Source organism: Syzygium oleosum, unplaced genomic scaffold (genome assembly GCF_021117445.2).
Source record: "Syzygium oleosum isolate NSW1041296 unplaced genomic scaffold, Sole_v2.1 Sole_v2.26, whole genome shotgun sequence".
Classification (NCBI taxonomy): Eukaryota; Viridiplantae; Streptophyta; class Magnoliopsida; order Myrtales; family Myrtaceae; genus Syzygium; species Syzygium oleosum.
The window spans coordinates 4,691,096-4,712,767 of NW_026607510.1; the positions used below are offsets into that span (position 1 = coordinate 4,691,096).

The 21,672-nt window shown below is 40.4% G+C and overlaps 2 protein-coding genes across 5 annotated transcripts; one reads left to right on the forward strand and one right to left on the reverse strand.

Moving 5' to 3' along the window:
• Positions 1–7,055: 7,055 nt before the first annotated feature.
• LOC115681948 (shikimate kinase, chloroplastic) lies at positions 7,056–11,165 on the forward strand. Of its 2 annotated transcripts, none has more exons than XM_030606059.2 (11): positions 7,056–7,253; positions 7,944–8,177; positions 8,854–8,912; positions 9,087–9,141; positions 9,226–9,298; positions 9,702–9,786; positions 9,907–9,989; positions 10,097–10,226; positions 10,364–10,442; positions 10,589–10,653; positions 10,752–11,165. In XM_030606059.2, the coding sequence occupies exons 2-11, from the start codon at positions 7,958–7,960 to the stop codon at positions 10,812–10,814; spliced, it is 912 nt and encodes a 303-aa protein (XP_030461919.1). In that variant the 5' UTR covers positions 7,056–7,253; positions 7,944–7,957; the 3' UTR covers positions 10,815–11,165. The 2 variants fall into 2 exon arrangements, with proteins under 2 accessions (XP_030461919.1, XP_030461918.1); XM_030606058.2 differs by having other exon boundaries at positions 7,058–7,253; positions 7,875–8,177.
• Positions 11,166–12,207: 1,042 nt separating this feature from the next.
• On the reverse strand, positions 12,208–21,672 carry LOC115681963 (F-box/kelch-repeat protein SKIP6). 3 transcript variants are annotated; one of them, XR_008814478.1, is made up of 4 exons: positions 20,427–21,672; positions 18,796–19,842; positions 18,628–18,698; positions 12,208–12,540 (listed from the first exon to the last, which is right to left on the reverse strand). XR_008814478.1 is itself a non-coding variant. In XM_056303105.1 (2 exons), the coding sequence occupies exon 1, from the start codon at positions 21,584–21,586 to the stop codon at positions 20,444–20,446; it is 1,143 nt and encodes a 380-aa protein (XP_056159080.1). In that variant the 5' UTR covers positions 21,587–21,672; the 3' UTR covers positions 12,208–12,540; positions 20,427–20,443. The 3 variants fall into 3 exon arrangements, 1 of the variants encoding a protein (XP_056159080.1); XR_008814479.1 differs by lacking the exon at positions 18,628–18,698; XM_056303105.1 differs by lacking the exons at positions 18,628–18,698; positions 18,796–19,842.

Consider the following 21,672-nt stretch of genomic DNA (forward strand, 5'->3'; position numbering starts at 1 on the left):
TTACTAATGTGTTTGATCATATAAAGTATTGATTATAATTTACTAACTACAGTTTATACATATCAACTAGTATTCATTTTCTGATTGTATAATACTTAATTTTTTAACTTATAATTGAAAGTAGATAATTAAGTAATATTAGTCATACTATATCATTGGTTATATCTTATTAACTGTACGAGTAATTTACTTGTAATAGAATATCATTATAATTATCAGTCATTAGTTATCTATAGTGAGAAGAGGAATAATTATGATTCCTCCCCTTTTAGCGGTGGAAATGCCCATTCCACTCCATTTGCAAGAACCAAACATTGGTATGCCCCTCTTCCCCAAGCCAAACATAGCATTGGTTTGTATGGTTTGGGGCAACTCTTATGTAGCAATGGGCTGGCCAAGACCCACTTCTTCTTCTTTTTACCTATTAACATGTTGGGCCAATCCATTAGCTCTTGATAATCATCATGATTTGGTCTCAAGACCTCGGAAGTAGGTAAACCAAACAAAAAAAAATCAATTAAATCAAAGTCAAATGTCAATGCTAAAAGCAAAAAAAATTAGAAGTCAAAACATGAAAGGGAAGCATTTTATGCCTCCGTCGCAGTCGATGTAGAACGGCCAATCGATCACGTCGTCCACGTGACATGCACCTCATTCTATCAAGCACTTGAACTTCCAAACCACTAAATTTTGACCGGCCGAGCAGATCGCCGGACATGTAGCCACCGCCTCGCATGGCGGCGTCCTGCGGTGGCTACATGAGATACTTTGTTTACAACAAAAGGTTTTTGGAGCATGAGGGCATGAGATGTGATGAGATTTGTGGGGTGGCTTTCATTGTTCGGCAAAAGCGTGTTGGCTTAATTTGGGTAATACAGATATTTTCTTTTTGAAAACATGTAGGAATGGTCCAGATGACTGGATCACTAGTCATTCCCTATAACATCAACACACAATTCAATTGAATATCCCTTTTTCTCCCTGTACTGCAGATCCTGTCCATATTCCTTTCACATTGAAAACACCTTCCTCCCCATTTTCCATGAAATTAGGGTTTTCATTTACCAAAATTTCGAGACACTCATTAGTTGATCCGATAGAAGAAATTTTAAGTTTTTAATTTGGTATTTTTCTCGTGTTAAACTTAACCCATGTTTCAAAATTTAAAATATTCTCCAATAAAATATGATCGACGTGCTGCTAAAGTAGAGTCTGAAAAGTCGCAATATGTTTTAGGAACCCGCCCCACCTATCTTTAAGATGTTGCAATTTCGAAAAAATTATATCATCACCCACACAAGTAATCGCACTTTACAATACCGGTCATAGTTGGATTACAATTGCACTAGGCGAGCTCTAATACGACTTCAAATGATCTCTAATGACACCACGCATATAGTTCAAATGATTTGAGCAGTATAGTATCAATTAGGGTCAAATTTATAAGGTTTAATATTACGAAAAACTCCAAACTTATATATTTATAATAAATTTACCCCAAACTAATTTTTGGATCACCAAAAATGCAAAATCGGTACACTCACGAAATATATACCCTTTGCAAGCTTCCATAAAATTTTAAAATTGCTAAATTAGATGACACATGGCGGTGACTCAATTAACATGGCAATCCACGTGGAAATCCATATCAGATTGGAGCAAATTTATTACGGATATACCAGGTTTGAGACAAATTCGTCACATGCGTCTCGATTTGGGGTTTTTCGTAGTATGAACCCGATTTATACATGCTAAAAATAAACATTCAACGAAAAATTTAAAAAGAAAAAGAAGAAGAGAAGATCGTTATTCTAGAGCCTCACATAACAAAATTGAGTCGTTGAAGTGGCAATTAGGGTGGGGGGAAGATGCCCTTCCTACTTCCTACCCAGCTTGAAGGGGGCCGAGTCAAAAGCGTGTTTTGGACGGCAGGAGCGAGCGAGTCAACTCGCGCGTGACTCACAGTCACGAAAGGCACCCCTAGCTACCGCCGACGAGTTGGGAACCGATTCCCACCTCCGACTCGGTCTGGTCACTCAGGTGCGCGACCTACCCCCCAGGCCTCGTGAGACCCCCCTCTCGGATGATCGCCACGTGTCCCGTCCACGTGTCAAGTCCCATTAGACATTTTCTTTTTTCGGTTGCCTCCCTCAGTTTCCCCCTTTTCAAACCATAATATGCGGGGAATAATGGTGCTGCTAATTGATACTAGCAGATGTGACATAGTTAGATGCACAGGAAATTAAGATGGAAATTTTGAAGTGGACTACCTTGTTGAATCTATCCCATGATTAGGTATCGGGGTCGTGCCGCGAGTGTGCAGATAAGGGTCGCCCATTACAGATTTGGTGTAGTGGCCATGAGAGCGTAGGAAGGACGAAGCCTTCGAGGGTTGAGATCTTGTTCGGGTCGGAGAGATTCAAATCCGTTTGTCGAGGTGTATATGTTCGGTGAGAGATCCGCCAGACCACTGCTAACTATTTTAAAGGTATTAGATGAAAGACGTGATTTAATATCTAATTATTTTTTTTTATAAGTTAAAAGGTGAGAAATGGGCGACCAGTGTAGGCGATCAAATGAGTTCCATGCCTATGTTCGGAATGTTTGTTTTGAGCCAATAACTACTACTCATTTTCATGTGAGCCTATCACCATCACACCATTGGATGCAAGTAGGAATAAATGCACAGTTACCGTATGCATGGTGCACGAGCCTAACCTATGCCCCAGTGTAATCGATTCTTTTATGCGATTGAAGAGCAATAGGATTTTCGAAATTGTGATAATATTTCAACACTCCCACTCATGTGTAGGTTAGGCTTTAACCTAATTCTAGAGCATGAAATTATATTTGGGGAGGAGCTTATAAAGATTTGAGCTAAAAACGTTTTATTCTGATATCATGTAAAATTATGCGGGACCACTACTAATTGTACTAAAAGTTTAAGATTATAGATGGAGATGGGGTTTAATATTTTGAATACTTCAACGTTAGGGAAGCTAGACAAGCATGGGAGGAAGGCTCACACATGAGAAGGTTTGTTAAGATGCACTTGCAATGGCGAGACTGTCCAACTTGCCACCACGCCCTCAATTTGCACCCTCGTCATGTTTGGCTAGCACACCCTTTGTTTGGACGTGCAGTATATGCTTGGTATCTTGACCCAAGGAGATTACTAAGGAGGAGTTATAATCTCATCAACATATCTAATTGGATTTACCTTCACTCAAAAATTTGAACTCGTCAATATATCTAATTGGATTTACATTCACTCAAAAATTTGAGCTAATGAGTTATGAGCTAACTAGAGTATATTAACTACTCACATTACTTCACATCCATGATACGATCTTTCACCTAACACCTTGACACATGCACATCAACAAATCCCCCCCCCCCCCCCCATGTGTAAGCCTATTGTAGTATGCTTATTCCCCCTTAATTCAGGTATCATTTTGCAACGATACTATCTCAACTCACCTCTCCACCTTGGTCCCGCCTAGTTTAGAAGATGATTGTGAGGAACAACATTTGCTGTTCAGACTTTACCCCAGTCACCTTGGCCCAGCCAAGTTCGACAGGAACCTAAAAGACATTATCCACCACCTAATTTTGAGAGTCACATCCGAGATTCCTTTCTTAAAATATTTACCATACGTCAATCAACACATGTTGGGCCCGACCCATCTAACCATCGGCTATGATAACACTAGTTGGAGCTTGTAGTAAAAGCTCGATACCTTCATCTCGAGGGTTTATCAATAGAGAGGCTTAATTTGAGCCTGTCAACATATTCAATTAAAGTCGCTATCGTTCAAAAGTTTAAGTCATAGTTATGAACAACTAGAATATATTAACCACTTCCATTACACCAAATTCTCCATGTGAGACTTCTTCCACCTAATATCCTTATGCGTGTACTTCAACACCCTAAATCTACGCCCTTGACACCATGAGGGCAGAATTGAACATGGAGAGGGTTGGCAACGTTAGAAGCAAGCTCTCTTCAAACAAGGCATCTTGTTAGTAGAGATCTGGGCAATGGAATCTGCTAAAGAAGATAAAAGAAATGCGTATAAGTCAATGAGATTGGCTTAGTGCTTAACGAACAAATGTTCATGTGGCTGCAGAGCACGATGTGGCTGTCACTTTCATTCACCATACCATCATCAAGTGCAAATAATTTCATGTTTTATCCCACAAATCCCAAATCAGCTCGTCCTTTCACGTAACCTGCGACGTTACATGGGTTTCTCACGATTTAAATTTTTTTGCATAGACAGACTTTCTCGTCATTAATTAAGAACAAAAAATAAATGAAGAAGATGTTACGGCAGGTTGCCTTTTATTAGCTCTTTTTATGGACTCTTTCAAAGAAGTTATCCATTTGTTATTATTAAATTATACGTCAAAAATTTTTAAAGTTGAATTTTTTCAGCTCTATAAATTTTTTCAAAAATGACAAATAAAGAGCATCCTGTCACGCAAGCAAAAGCGTCGTTCACCAGATATTATTTTTGGCCATAAAAATTCCTTCCCAGATAAATAGGTGAATTAAGTTATATAAATCAGATTGAAAATTATATGCAGCAGGTCGTGTGAAAAGCGACTCAATTACAAGTTTGAATGAGATTAATATTTTATGCCGAGTCAATCATCCTGTATATTGACATTCATATGATTCTCTTCTTCTTCCTCGCTTGATCCCAAAAATGAAATCCTTCAAGGTTTTCCACGTGGTTCTTCCCTTGGAAGTGGGGATCGGTGGTCAACAGCAGCCAGCCTTCGAGGAAAAAGCCCCAAAAAGGGGAGGTGGGAAAAAGCAGAGACACGACCAAATTTTTACTCACATATTACCTCACGATTCATAATATGACTCGAGTCGTCTCATATTACACTCGACACATGGTGATTGATCCGGGTTGATATAAACATCGTAGTTGGAGCATGATTGTCGCACTTAATGGGATTTAGTCATGCGGGGAAGAATTTTCAATTATCCCCCTCTCAATAGACAGAAGGGAAAACGGCACAAATAATTCATGAATTTTAATCCAACGTGCAACGTCATCTCCAAACTTTTAATTTGTTCGGTATCGTCCTCGAACTTTAGTCCAATGTTCGATATGGTCTAAAAACTTTTAAACATTTTCATGTGGTCTAGAGACGACATTGAACACAAACTAACGATACAGGGACCACGTTGAACAAACCAAAAGCCAATGGACGATACTGCATATTGAGCCAAAGTTCAGGGACCCTACTGCACAAATGAAAAGTTCGGGGACGACATCGCACATCGGACCAAACTTCAGTTACCACTGTGTTATCATTCCTGGACAACAACAGTAAGGCATTAATTGGGCAATGTTCAACCCATGATTTTCAATTCTTGGTGCCTAATCTTGTACGAGGGGTTTAATAATTTTTTGGTCTGGTGGTTGGCTAAGGGAAGGAGATAGGATGGCCTGAGAATGGCCCCTCTCACCTGTCCCACCACCATAAATCAAGCATTGTGCTACCAACCCAAGTGAAGAAAAACCCCAAAGAAGGGGGTTGGTGAGACTTGAGAGAGAGAGAGAGAGAGAGAGAGAGGGAGAGGCGCAAAATCTCTATTATGTCCATGTCAATGTCACTTGTATCTCAAATTCGCCCTTATCCCCTCATGAGAGGAGGAACACATTGATGATTCTTTGAGCCCAACTCTCTTTGGGTAAGAAGCACCTCACCAACTTCACCCCTCCTTCCTAATTTTTCCTCTTTGTTCTTTTTTTTTTCCTATTTTTCAATCCCCAATTTCGGTAATTTCCCAGCTTTTTCTTGGAAATAGGTGTCAATATAATTAATGGGAAAACTGATGAGACCAGACTTGACTAGTAGGACCAGCCAACCTGTGTTCCCCCCCGCCCCAGTAGGAGCCGCAAAACCACCCAAGTCCCAATCCATTTGTTTGGCTAAAAAAAAAAGATAGAAAAAAACAGGAAGAAAAAAGAGACGCAAGTGCAAAGATGGGACGGTTGTTGACAAATTTAATGATTTTGTGACGCTCCCCAAACACTTGTTAACTAACTAATTCATTGCTGGTCGAAACACGGTATAAATCATATGAAGGCGTAGCCTTTCCACCAAAAAAGACACCTATTGCAAGTAGTAATATTTTTTTGTATTTTCAAAGCATGAATTAACTGTATCTGAGCTTTTTAATAATACATTTTAATTGACGAAATTTTTTTAAATGATATCTTTTGACTTTAAAATTTTCAAAAAAATCTTCACATGCCCCATATTAAGGTAACTAACGATACTATGTCCTAATAAATTGAACAAAATCATGACTTTAATAGTCAACATAATTCATCATATGAAGATTCTTGATTTAAACTTAGATAATAACTCCATCATCTCATATGCAATTAGTTTTTTATTTTCAAACTGATTGCAAATTTTTCATTGTCTTCGTTCATTAAAACCAATTAAACGTGCATAGCAAAAAAAATGAGTCTATGCGCATTATTTTGATCATTATGGTCCACATAACTTTAAATACATATTTACAATGTATAAATTTTTTTTGGGTAATGATAGTGAACCTAAGGGATGATGACACAAATAAGTCATTAAATTTGATTTAATGTGCAATGTGATCCATGAACTTTTACCTAATGTGCAATGTCTTTTTGTTCAATTTGGTTCCTAAACTTTTATTTAATGTTCAAGTTAATCTCTGAGCTATATGAAAATGTTGGATGTTACCGGTAACATCGAACATTTTCATATAGTCTAAGAAATATATTAAACATGCATCAAAAGTTCAGTGACCACATTGAATACAATTAAAAGTTTGTAAATTCAGGGATCGCATTGAATAAATTAAAAAAATTCAGGAATTACATTTTACATCGAGCTAAAAATTTAGAGATCATTTGTGTTATTTTCTGGTAATCTTGCAGTAGCAACAGTTAATTTCCGAAAGAAAAAAAAAGCCCAATTTATTATTTGTTTGTACTGTGTTCACTGCGCTCTCTCTCTCTCTCTCTCAGTTCTCACCAGATCTTAATTGCCACTTTTTATAAATGCGTAGCGTCGACAAGGAGCAAAACCCAACTGGATATAGAGGCGCAAGCAAAGCTCAAGAGAGGTGCTCCCGTTTGTTGAGAGAGAGACGGAAGCGTCAGACGTGCCTTCGCAGATTCCTTGCCTTCAATCCTTCGGCGCTCGTTCGGACACACAATCTTCTCCAAGCTCCTGTCCAGGTACCCTCTCAGACTAGATGCTTCCCTTGTTACTGTGTAGGAACCTTGCAGATTTGGTGTGATTCTTGGAGTCACCCAAGTTTCAAATGCATTTGATCTTCTTCTGTTGGCTGGGAGAGGTTAGGTGATGCAAAAGTCCCATCGTTTGATGTGGGATGAATGACGGACCCACGTCAGTCTTTTCTTGGTTCCCGTAAAAATGTCGCCTTTTTTCTTGAATTTCAGCCAATAGCTGTGTTTGGGCTTCTGGGTGTCGGAGATTCTTGTGGTTTCTCTAATCTTGATTCTTTTGTAACCCGCCTTTTTCTTGAATTTCAGCCAATAGCTGTATTTGGGCTTCTGGGTATCGGAGATTCTTGTGGTTTTTCTAATCTTGATTCTTTTGTAATCCGCCTTTTGTTCTTGTTAATTCTTTGGGTGCTCGGTGATCTGCTTTATTTTCTAGACCATTGATCAGACCATCTCCTCTAAGAATTGGACATTTTCTTTTTAATTCTATTTGGCCTTTGATTTGTTTTTACCGTTTGATTTGATGCGCTGGTTCATTCATTCTGTTGTTCTAGGAAGATTTTCAGTGTTCGATTTAGCATTAATAAGGAGTTACTTTGTTTCTCATTGCAGAAATTTGGTGATCCAACTGGTACTCTCATCAGATTAGATAAACAGGTTAATTGATTTGGCACGGTGCAGCTGTCTTAAGGTTGATGATGGATGCCAAAATTGCACAAAGGCCACAGTTCTCAGCGTGGATTGATTCGGACAAGGTTGGAAGAAAATCAAGCTGCTCGCTGCAGGTTCCCCAAAAATTACGAGAAGGGAGCTGTCGTGTGCTCATTTCGGCCCATTTAGAGCCTTCAAGAAGTTCTAATCGGAATAAACCGATCTCTTTAGAAGTTCCGTGTTCGTACCGAGAGTTTCCAGGAGGTAGTTGCTCTTATATTGATTTCTTGTTCAACTGTTTTCCCACTTAAAGATGTGGGGTGATTCAGAGTTTTTCGTGTCCACATTTTATGATAAGTAGGTAATCTTATTTTATCGTTTGCCTTTTGAGCTGGTGATTGTGGTTAATCTTTATCAATGGATTCCTCTAAATTACTTTTAGATTGTTAATATCTGGGATCATTCTGGGATGATACTTGGGGAGAGATTCACCTTTTGTCCCATGACCTTAGGAAATAATGTATGATTGAGCTATCTTTGCTCAGAAATGCAAAGTTGGCGTTATTCAGTCGGGGCGAGAAATTTGATGTTTTCTATCAATGTATAATAAATAGATCAGTCTTGCTTACTTGTTATATTTGAACCACATAATGCAATTATGTTTTTCATTCTTTCCCCAATTGTATAGGCAGAGGGCAGATTCTGCTGTAAAATGTCAATCATGCTTTGAGTTTTTGCACTCTTCTTTTGTTTGCTTTTGCCGAAGTTTGGATTTTCTAAAGTAGCGATCTATATGGGGTGTCATCAAATTCTACTTTTGTTTTCTTCAATAGTGAACTTAATGGAATAAGGCCTTTTCTTATGGCTACCTGCATCATCTTCTTCTGTCTGTCTGATTTGCTGAGCATCAGCAGTGATGTGAATGACACATTTTTTGCAGCTCCAAGATTGCAATCTGGAAGTTTCAACTCCCCTTTTGATGAAGCTTTGATTTTGAAGGTACTGAATCCTATCTTCTGTTTGTCTGACTGAAGTCATAGGTGTGATGCTGGTAATCAGGCATCATTTTCTTTTATAGTGGTGTTTGTGTGAAGTAAGATGCAAATGTATATGAGTGAATTTGTTTACTTGTTAGTATAAGCATGTATCTTACTAAAATCAATAAAACTGCAGAATAAATCGCAAGAGATTGAGCCATATTTAAGTGGGCGCTGTATATATCTTGTTGGTCAGTTTCTATTTCCTCGATCGTCTGTTGGTTTGACTTGACAATCTATATCTCTAGTACTCACCTGTTTGATCCGATTTGCAGGAATGATGGGTTCTGGGAAAACCACCGTTGGCAAGATCCTATCTCAAGTACTTGGTTATAATTTTTGTGACAGGTTCGTTCATGATTCCTTATTTTCACTTCGAAAATGTTGCAAATTGCGGAATGTCTGTGGATTAGATGCTCTGACTGGAAGATACTTAATGCACATTATCTGGTTTTTCTTTTTCTTTTTTTGTGGGGGGGGGAGGGGGGGTCCATTACCTTATCTAATAGCTTATCAGTTGTTCTTGTCTGGTGGACCTTTAATTGTTAAGTGTGGTGACGTAATTATATTTTATTAAGAGGAATTATATCATCATAAGTAATACAGGCTTCATCTTGTAACCAGAAATATGGTTTTCTATTGGAAGAAAGGCTTTATATGTTTCGATTTCATGCTATGTAAAATTGTACAGGTTCGTTACTCCCGTGCTTTTTCTTGGCTTGACGTTTCATTTGACTCTTTAATGCTCCAGTGACACATTGGTGGAGGAGGATGTTGGAACTTCTGTGGCTGATATCTTCAAGCTCTATGGAGAGGGATTCTTCAGAGAGAAGGAGGTGAGCTGGGAGAATTTGCTTTTGACAGACCTTATGCATTTGTTTCATCTATAATATCATAAAGTCAGTCGTATTCATGCTAGGTTTTCCTGCTAATGAATTTGTAATTTCATATTGCAGACTGAGATGTTGGGAGGGTTATCAAGAATGCATCGGATGGTGGTTTCTACTGGTGGTGGTGCAGTTATCCGCCCTGTCAATTGGTAATTTTAATCAATGAATGAATGATTCCGTCCTATACATGTCTTCACCATTGCTTTTTTCTTTGTGAAATGTTTTAATTCTGTATGCGTTTTCATCTGTTATTCAGGAGACACATGCGACAGGGGATTAGTGTCTGGTTAGATGTGCCTTTGGAGGCATTGGCACAGAGAATTGCCGCTGTGGGAACACATTCTCGCCCACTTTTGCATGACGAATCAGGTGATGCCTACACAAAGGTGAGTTACTTTCATTGCAGACCCAGATACACAACTTGTGAATTTTCTTAGTTGAAGCACGATTTAATGTTGTGCCATTCCTGCCCTTACCAAAAAAAAATGTTGTGCCATTCCTGATACTAAAAAATTACATGCAGGCATTAAAGCACTTGTCTAATCTTTTGGAAGAGAGGAGCAAATCATATGCATTTGCCAATGCTCGGGTTTCTTTGGAAGGTACGCTCACTTCAATTTCCAGTGCACTAACATCTATGCACTTTTCATAATGAACCTTGAGGCAGTGCGGTTCTGTTAATTTACAGTTTGCTTCTTTCTACCTTTGATGCCTTGGATTGTATAATGAGATGGTCCACTCTTTGCAGAAATTGCAGCTAAGCTAGGTTACAGAGACGTGTCACATATCTCACCAACTGCTATTGCTATTGAGGTCTCTCTCAAGCTCCTCTCTTACTCGCACGCTCGCACTTCTACTTTGCCTGCTTTTTGCGATTTGCTCACTTGAGAATATCTATTCTGAAATTTCAGGCACTTGAACAAATCGAGGGTTTCCTGAGTGAGGAAGATGGCATGGCGTTTGGGACATTGTAGTGACAAACCTCGCTCTTTTTGGGACATGATATCATTTTTTGTATTCATTTCAGACTCCTTCGTGGTTGAGTCATTTCACATGCCCCGTCCGTATTTTATCGTCGGGACATGGCATTTCCTGTTGTTTGTTTATATCGTCATGTATGGTGGTTCGATAATCTGACAGTACTGAGTACTTCGGTGTACTTTTGTTGGACGTAAGGTGAAGTAATATTTGTAGTCAGAATGAGATGGGGACGTAGACAGTACAAGTGGATATAGAGTCCTTGTCTTTGAACCAGAATGATATGTTATCTCATCAATGTAAGGGAAAATGAAGAATCCAAATATACATTTCTCTTTCGTTGACAAGGTTGCATTCTCAATTTCTTTCATTCTACCGCTTTTTCTTCTTTAAATTCTGTTGATATGTACTTACAAAGCGATCAATGGATTGAGCTTGGACTGGAAAAACACAGGATCAGCTCAAAAGACCAAACCAGAAGTTTCAAAGGGAGGAAGTTCTTGCACTTCCAAAGATATTATCCCCTTAAAGCTGATGGAAATCTGCGGATATTACAAGATATGGGGACACAAAAGGTTAGAGCACGTCTCTCAATAGCCAAATGGATATCATATAATCATTGAACAAGATAGGCTTCCAACGGATTGCCTTTTGAAGTTGTCTTTTTCTTCTTGATAAGACAGCTCTTCAGACGCGGAAGTGGTACAGACAGCAATGAGACCTGGCCTACTACGTTTCCAAGTTGGTAGTATTCTGATTTACTCGAGACCAACTATTAGATCATGCACGGTCACGGATCCAAGTATAGACCGAAGCCCCACCATGATTTTTACGATCATTACCCCCGACACACTGTCCCGCCTTGACTCGTGATGTTTAGCATCGCTACTTGCACTCGTAAAATGCAAGATAGGGTTCTTGTGGAAACTCGTTATTTTGCAGAGCTTGGCCAGAGTGGATTCTGAGCACATATGGTCGCATTTCAGTTTAAAACTGGAGTAAACAGCGCAAAGGAACGAGATAGAGCGCTTCTGCAACAACCCAGAAAGTAAAGTTTTATCGCTATACCAAGCACCTGCATTGACCTCATTCATTGATGTGTGGATAGGTTATGGATAGGATCTGACTACGAGTCATAAAACATATCTATACACTTGACCAGTTGTCCGGTCCCCGCAAAGAAGGAAAAGGGCATATCCTAAGGTCATTGGCCCTTCACCACCACCAAGTACAGTAGAGAAACAAACAGACTCGCTGGTCACCATACTTATTACCGAAGAGCCGTCAAAGCCCGAAGCCAATCTGATGGTCCTCCCGCTGATGCATACATAGTAGACAACTTGGCACTATAAGTTTAAACATATATAAAAAGGGAGAAAAGCGTCAATATCATACAAGGCATCATATATTAAGAACGAAAAGAGTACAAAGTTTGTTTAGTTATTCATATACATCGTCACGATTTATACAACAGTGTTCTAAAACTTATTGGACTTAACACATGATAAGATGGATCATCCAGCAAGATGATGTTGTAATATACAAAAGACACAAGCTGCGAATAGGCGAACATCTCCTTCAAGAGGTCTTAAAATCCGATCACAAGCAGGCACCAAACAAGGTAGCAAGGATGTGCACTAGTTGCCTTTCAGAGTCTCGAATGACAGCTTCAGAGTAGGGCCATTCGATGATCGATTTACTCACTGTTGATTTTTCAACACCCTGAAGATGGAATGGCAATAATAATAAGCAATTTCACACGAGGGGACAATGATAAAAGACAATAAAAAAACCAAAGAAAGCAAGCATGTCCAAAATGAACTAGAGACGCCATCGCGTAGTGCTATAGTTTTCCCACGCATATCATCAGCTAAACAAATGGAAACAAAAGCAAACAAAAATAAAAAAGGGTCCCTCTGGATGCCGGTCACAATGTTCTTTGGGGTTCTCCCCTTTTTTCCGAACTTCATGGTTCATCATCTGATTTGATCATTCCAACTCACGTCATAAGCTGTGCAAAACAATCATAATGACAGCAGCAGCAATAACTGATGCACCAAGATCGTACCGCCAACAATTGACAGCAATGCTTGTCCTTTTTCTTCTTATGAAAAAAGCCATCATGCTACCAGAGTGCTTTCTTGGACAGTAAGCTGTATTGGGCAAGAGTGGACCACAACAAGTATTAATGGCAGGATTGTGAACTTAATGAACCGGACAAGAAAGGACGACAACCACATTTGTTTTCTTTGAGTAGGTTGACTGCACCGATAACTTCGGTTCATTGCTCAAATTCTTCAAAACTCTCTAAAAGATCTGTCCCTATCAATTCTACTAACATCCTTTCGATCATCTCCTCATTCTTCAAGAGAATCCATGTCCATAAAGCCATGCCTCCCAACTTTTCTTCTTGCAGTTTCTTGAGCCAAGCACAACTACTTCGGGCCACATCCATTTTGTTTCTATCGTATGGTCTGACACTAATGGCTCAAAAGTTTATTAGTTCCATAGCTCACAAGGATGAAGGTATCAAACCTATAACGTTATTCTTGAGAACAATTTGTACTCTTCGTTGAGTGGAAAAATCAAATATTATAGATTATGACATGATAAAAAATTGGCAGCCCATGTGAGACTACCTCTTCGTAGAGGAGATCCATGAAATTCGTCCAAAGGTACTTGCAGATAGTAAGGTACACCTCAGGCTGGAATGATTCTTATCCACCACATGGATCTAGCTCACTAGCATCAGCTATTCAGTACCTATGGATAGAGCGTAATAACATAAATCAATGATCTGAGACAGATACGTGAAACTTAGGTCCTTGTACGTCAACTGTTTGAACATATTAACACCATGTTGAACCACTTGTCCCTTGATCTATTGACGACCATCCTTCCATATAAGGCACATCCAATCTTCTGAGCAAACAAACATCTCCTCAATGTCAATGTGCATCCTCGCGGAAAATGTTCTACTATTAGTCCACTACAGCATCCTTTCACACAAAGAAATCCCCATTTTGACGTGATTCCTCCAATTATTTTGATGGAAGAATGACACAACGAGCTGCAAAAATCATATTCTTGTAGGCTTTCCTTTTGGAGTCAACCACCTAGTGCCTACATTATGTTTGACTAGCTGAACAACAGTAGGGACTGTAACAACAGCCAGAGCACTATGTAGTTTCATGTTCCTAGCTCTTCATATATGACATAGATCAGCACTCCATTCAAAATTACAAACCAGAGAATAAAGATTCTTCTCCTTGAAATGCATAACAGACCCATCTAACTAAGATCATATAACTACCAGACTCTGTCCCAGACTTCAGCAGACTGAAATTTGGAATAACGAATGATCTCGCCATCGACAATATTACCACAGAACAAACAGTCAATACTCATACCAAGTATCCATCTAGTGAGACTGTCTATTAGCAAGTAGATATTATGCTACACGCCTGAAATGTAGTAGTCTTTGAGATACTAGGTGGAAACCATATCAACTAATACCATGGAGCTTTCCTTCATTTCTCTCTAAGACAATTCCAAGCACTTCTAACTAGAAATAACCCCATTACAAGCCGCAGTCCATGTGAGTTTATCACATCCATCACAAGGTTGCAGAGTGCAACAAAGTGCAGACTGAATTGCCCTCATATCATGGCATGATATGCTCTAGCAGGAGGCCATCTCTAATTTGCATTACAATGAGCAAAACTTTTTAAAATTTACTGAGGAAAAGAACACTAGGAGTGCTATAATTTTTGTACGGCGCTCACTTGAGTGCCGTCCTCTCACTAGACAGAGTCGACAGCATGGAGGGAAAAATTAAGGCTTGTTGCGTGACGAATCTTGATCAACAGAGACTAAAGATGAGTAATTTGTTGTGTTTCGTGAGTTACATTTGTTGTTGTGTCCACTAACCGACAAAATCGGCAATTGCTTATTCAATTTCGTGTTGTTGACAGCAACTAAAGGCACGGGAAAAGGCGATAGCTTGGAGGGAAAAAATTAGGGTTTGGTGCCAGATGAGTGACTTATTGTATTTGGTGAGGTACTTTGTCATTTTTATCCACTGACCAACACCCCAAATTATTGTTTCTGAAAGTGGTGCGGTTGTAGGGACCGATTGCTGAAGTTGTTGTCTTTGTGTTGTGGTCCCTGTTACAGAATTCTTCTTTTTTTTTTTTGTCTTGGGTGCATCATTAACATAGTTGATAGCACTGCACCCATTAATGTTTGCTACGATGGGCAATTTGTTATTGGCGATAAATGGGAATATGGAGATGTCGTTGTTATCCTTGTCAGTGTGAGGAAGCTATTATATTAACTTTCTGAGAGATACATTGGAATAGCTGCGATGCAAAATTAAAAAATTGCATTAAAGGTACCCGGTAAGAGTGTTAAGGATGGTTTGAGATATCTATATGAGTATTGGAAGCTGGTATGGAAACTAGGTTGGTGATAGATCTCTTTTAAAAGGAGTTCTGAGAGTAGAGGAGACTATGGCTTCACATACAGCTCATGTTTTAGAGATTTGTGAGCAACTTGAGAGAGGTGGTGGCATATTTGATGATGGACCCATTTCCAAAAGAGGGAACTATAGTAAAATAGGGCTCTTGGGAAGTTTCACTGTCCAGTGATGAAGATGAGGAAACTCTAATGGATCCAACTTGCCCAAATGATGTTGATGATGAGGACATTGCACAAGCTAGGTAAGAAATGTGGGCATTTCGGCAAAGGAGGAATGCACCATTTGGGGAAGTGGATGGACCTATAAACAAGGATGAAGGAGCTCCTGTGGCTGATGGTCATGATACAGAATATGAGGAAAGTGGTGATGATGACAGCAATAGCTCAGAGGATGATGATAATGAAGATGTTGCACTTCTGCGTAGAAGGAAAAGTGAGTAACCTTCTTATGATTTAACGGGCACAAGTCTTGCGTTTAGTATATCGATGAGATTTGATGATGCAAAATAATTTAGAGATGCTAATGTGAAGTACTCAATCACTCAACAAAGGCATATTTGATTCATTAAAAATAACAAGGATTATAATAAAGCAAAGTGTGTACAAGAGAATTGTTCATGAAAGATATATGGTGCATTGGGTAAGAAGACTAGGCTCATTCCATATCCGATCACTCTAGGAGGAACATAACAACAGTATTGTATTTGACAACAAAAGAGTTATTAATGTGTGGTTGGCCAAGCACTTCTTCAACACCATGATAGAAATCATAAGTCCTCAATTGAAACAGCTAATGAAATAGCAAGTAGGTGTTAATGTGTCTAAAAAAATACAAAAGAGCCAGGTACAAGGTGATGAGTACATTGATGGGTACATATAAGGAAGAATATGCACAGATGGGACTACGCTAGGAAATGTAGGCTTCAGAATCCACTTAGTGGAATTCACGTAGGGAAGCCACTGCCTAATTATAAGACATAGTTTGGTACGATGTAGATATGTTTTGATGCATGCAGAAATGGATTATTGGCTGACTATAGAAAAGTGATAGGGTTCGATGGTGTTTTCTGAAGGGTAATGCAAAAGAGACATTAGGAGAGATGGAAATAAATAAATGTTTCAATAGCCCGGGCTGTTCTGAAGGTAGAGAACTTAGACACTAAGTCCTGGTTTCTGAAAATCTAATGACTGACCTTGGCATAACTGATTGAAGAGGTTGGGCATTCATGAGTGACCAACAAATTGTAATGTCATTGAACTATTGTCTTTCTAATATCATTCACATATTACAAATGTTTGTTAGTTTCATTATTGTAAGGACTTCTTCCTACAATAGCTGAGTTGAACATGTGAATGATATTAGAAAGACAATAGTTCAAATACTCAACCTCTTCCATTAGTTATGCCAAGGTAAGCCATTAGATTTTTCGGAAACCAAGACAAAGTGTTTTTATTTTCTTCCATCACAATAGCTAGACTATTGGAAACGTTTGGTTATTTCTGTCTCTCCCAATGGCAGCCAATAACTCTCCTTTGAATAACCGTTTTAGAAAACACCCAACTAATCCTATCACTTTTATACAACCAGCCTAGAATCCAAGGTCAGCCATTAGATTTTTCAGAAACCAAGACAAGGTGTCTTTGTTCTCTACCTTCACAACAGCCAGACTATTGGAAACATTTGCTTATTTCCGTCCCTCTCAATGGCAACCAATAACTCTCCTTTGAATAACCGTTTCAAAAAATACCCATCTAACCCTATCACTTTTATACAACCAGCCAAGAATCCATTTCTACATACATCAAAACATATATACTTCCAACCAAACTGTGTCCCGAAATCATGGGATGACTTCTCCACAATCTCTGCATGAATTATATTAAGTGGATTTAAAGCCTACATTACCTAGCATAGTCCCGAATCTATGCATATTCTTCCTTGTACGAACATATCAATGTACTCATCACCTTCTACTTGGCCCTTTTGCATATATTTCTAGACACATTAACACGTACTTGCTATTTCACTAATTGTTTCAATTGAGGACTTTAGTGCTTGGCCAACCACACAAAGTAACTATTTTGTTGTCAAATACAATACAACAATTATGTTCCTCATGGGGTATCGGATATGGAATGAGCTAGTCTTCTTACTTAATGCACCAATATCTTCCATGGACAATTCTCTTTTGCATACTTTGCTCTAATATAATCCTTAGTATTTCTAGTGAATTGAATATTCATATGTTGAGTAATTGAGTATTTCACAATAGCATCTTCAAATTGTTTTGCATCATCAAATCTCATCATTATACAAAACACGACTTGTACCAGTTGAATCATAAGAAGTATACTTACAATTCCTTCTACACAGACCTGCAACATCTTCATTATCATCATCATTTGAGCTACCGCTGTCATCATCACCACTTTCCTCATATTTTGTATCATGACCATTAGACACAGGAGTTCCTTCATCCCGATTTATGGGTTCATCCACTTCCCCAAATGGTGCATTCCTCCTTTGTTGTAATGCCCCCAAATCTTGCCTTGCTTGTGCAATGTCCTCGTCATCAACATCACTAGGGCAAACCATATGCACTAAACTTTCCTCATCTTCATAACTGGACAGTGCGACTTCCCAAGAGCCCTGGTTTACTCTAGTCTCCTCTTCAGGAAGTGTGTCTCCACCATCAAATATGCCACCACCTCTCTCAAGTTGCTCACATATCTCTAAAACACAAGTTGTATGTGAAACCTCAATCTCCTCTACTCTCAAATGTCCTTCTAAAACAGATCTATCACCAACTTGGGTTTCAATACCATTCCAATATTGTTTCCTCATCTTCATCACCGTGATATTACACATAAACATCTTGACCATGGAGATAATGGTAAACAAGATCCCTCACACCATTATCATCATACGGATATCTCAAACCATCTTCAGACTCTTACCAAGTACCTTGTAATGCAATTTCCCTATTTTGCATTGCAATTGTTCCACTATATCCCTCACAAAGTCTTTATATGACATCCTACTCACACTGACAAAAATACAATGACATTTCCACCAACATATTCCCACTCATCGCCAATAAAAAACTCCCCATCTCAACAAACATTAATGGGTTCAGTGGTATCACCCATGTAAACACTACACACAAGAAAAAAAATAGTACTTCTGTAACAGGACCCCAACATAAAGAGACGACAACTTCAGCAATCAGTCCCCACAACCGCACCACTTTCAATAAACAATCAATTTGGGGCATCGGCCAGTGAACATAAAATGACAAAGTATCTCACCAAATACATTAAATCACTCACTTTTACATTTTGGCATCAAACCCTAATGTTTGCCCTCCAAGCTATTTTTCCTTTTCCTGCACCTTTGGTCTCTATAAACAGCACAAATTGAATAAGCAATCGCTGATTTAGTTTGTCAGTGGACACAAAACAACAAATGTACCTAACGAAACACAACAAATCACTCACCTTTAGTGTCTGTCGACCAAGATTCATCGCACGACAAGCCCTAATTTCCCTCCATGCTGTCGCCTTTTTTACTCTGTCCAGCGAGAAAGGATCATACCGAGCAAGCAAGAGCTCCCTCGACAGACAGAGAATGAGTGTGTGAGTAAAGGGGAAGACAAAGCCCTAAAATTTTAGAAAGAGAGCTCGATTTGCTTTTTGTTTCGATTCTATGGGTGTACAAGTTGTAGTGAGGAAGCGTTGAGAGAGAGAGAGAGAGAAAAAAACGTGGTCGTTTAAGGAAGAGAGAGACTAAAAAACTCCGTCGTTTATGTGGGCAAGCATTTAAAGAAAGAGAGACATTTATTTATACTCTTGCCATGTTGGACAAAAAATTCCACGTTGGACTTTAATTCATTTTTAAAAATTCCACGTAGGAATGGAAAATTAAGTAAAAAATCCACCTAGAACAATTTGCTGGAAATGACCCTCAAATGAACGATTTTTCACCAATGTGGCACTCAAGTGAGCAGAAAAAATGTTACGGCACTCAAGTGCATGACGTATGGAAGTTATGGCACTCCTAGTGTTCTTATCCCAAAGTTATTGCCCACCCTTTCCCATTAGCATGCAGACTATGAGCCATCTTATTTTAGCACCCATTGCATTTACATCACTCCCCTTCCACAAATAAGCACGACATTGCTGCTCAATGATCGATCGTAGGGACAAATTTCATGGGCAAGAGGAAAAATTGACACCAGCAATTTGCACTTCTTTGAATGACATATTTGAATAAACTAAAGTCAACCAGGAATAGAGACTCTTAGCAGACCGAGCTCCAATTCTCGACAAAATTGAATAAATTTGAGCTTGACAATCCCTATTGGTAAGGGTCCTAGATATAAAGAACAATCCCAAATATCTAACTGGAAGATGATCCTGCCGAAAGTTGCTAATATCAACAAGCTGCAATCATCCCAGCAGAAACATCTCGCACTTCTTTCCTTTCAGTCCAGACATCACCTAAAAATTCTGCATACAGTAGGAACCCCTGCTATATCCTCTGTTCTACGACCAGAGAAGAATTTTTTCGTCATCAGCAGCACAAAAGCTCTTGTTTCTCCTCTTGCTCAAATTAGTAACAAGTACACAGAAGTTTTAAGAAATCTAAGCAACAACAGCTATGAAAGAAAAGTTAAATGACCATGATGATGATGATGTCACAACATCAAGTTAGCAAAGTTACACGATCATCTCCCAGGCAAACAGATTCCCTTCACAAGAGTGCCTCTACTAAGTACTATCGAGGAACCATCGCAATTGCATGTAGCAACAGATGTTAAACTCACCCAACACACCCACCCTATATTGCAGACACCACAGGGGTAACTCCAAAAGCAGATCATCCAAACGATAATTTTTTGCTAGATAAGTGCTGCAAAAATGGTTGTATACATAATTAAAGGAGCTACATATATATGGTGATTCTGCCAATTTAAGTGCAGAAGGGAGCTACTGCATTATACATTGCTCCCACAATGTATCGTCATTCGTATAAGCTTAGCAAACTTAATTTAAATGACTGGATTCTGCAAACATAGCAACCACACAGCAATGAGTTAGACCAAAGAAAGACAATAGTTCGAGCATACCATTGACACAACCGGGATCACAATGCCACCGCCAAGCAATTGACGATCGAAGACCCATTGGATACCTTGAGAACCGGATCCGACCAGCAAATACACCCCACCAGGTCCCCATGCTCGTCCTTCTTCACAGCAATCTCAGCACACCAGACCTCCATCTCCTTCCCACCACCCTTTCCCTCCCAAACCACCACCAAATTCCCACCCAAATTCGCCATCGTCGCACCGCACAAGAACTTCGGTAGCCCGCTCTCCACGCCCTTCAACTCCTTCCAAACCCCTTCCTTCACATCAAACCCTCTAATCTTCCCCAAATAGTCATAGCAATACAAAACCCCGTCAACCACACAAGCCCTCCCTCTCCAACCCATGTTGAGCTCACTGTCCACACTCTCCCAAACCTCCTTGTCCACGTCGTACACGACCCCGCCCCGGTCCGCCATCGCGTGGATCCTCCCATCCACAACCGCGCTAGCGTGCATCCACTTCTCCCTCACATCGAGCGACGAGGACGGAACCGCCGCCCACGATCCGCCCCCCGGGACCAGGACCTCCGCCCAATGGGCGGCCCGGGACCAGGTGTCCACGGTGCACCCGCCCATGACGTACAGCTTATCCCCGACCACGCCGGCGGCGGCGAACTCCCGCCCCACCCGCATGGCGGGCCCGGACCGCCACCGGTGGAACCGGCAATCGAGGACCCAGACATGGGGCGAGGCCACGTCGTTGACGGACCCGCCGAGGACGTAGATGAGGGGGCCGACGGCGGCGAAGGCGGAGCCGATGGAAGGGGAAGGGACAGGGGGGATGGGGACGAGGCGGCGGCGGCGGTGGCGGTGGCGCTGCTGCTGCTGCTGCTTCGGGGAGGTGGGGTCTGGGGCGGGGGGCAAGTGCAGGGTGAACCACAGGTGGCGGTAAGGGGAGGAGGGGTGGCGGAGGGCGAGGTAGAGGGAGGGCTGGGTGCGGCGGAGGAGGCGGCGGGCGGAGAAGAGGAGAGGGGAAGAGAGGAGGGAGCGGAAGGCCTTGGAGACGAGGGAGAGGGTCGGGTGCTGGGAGCGAGGGACGCGGGCGATGATGTTCACGGCGACGTCGTCCGGGAGGGACGGGATCAGCGGGGCCACGGCGGTCGGAGCGGCGGAGGAGGCGGCGGCAGCGGCGGACATGATCCGGAGATGGGGGGGTTGGAGTTCGAAGCCGGAGGTAGCTGGTAGTGAGAAACGTCGACGGTTTCGTCTGTCCAGCTACCAAA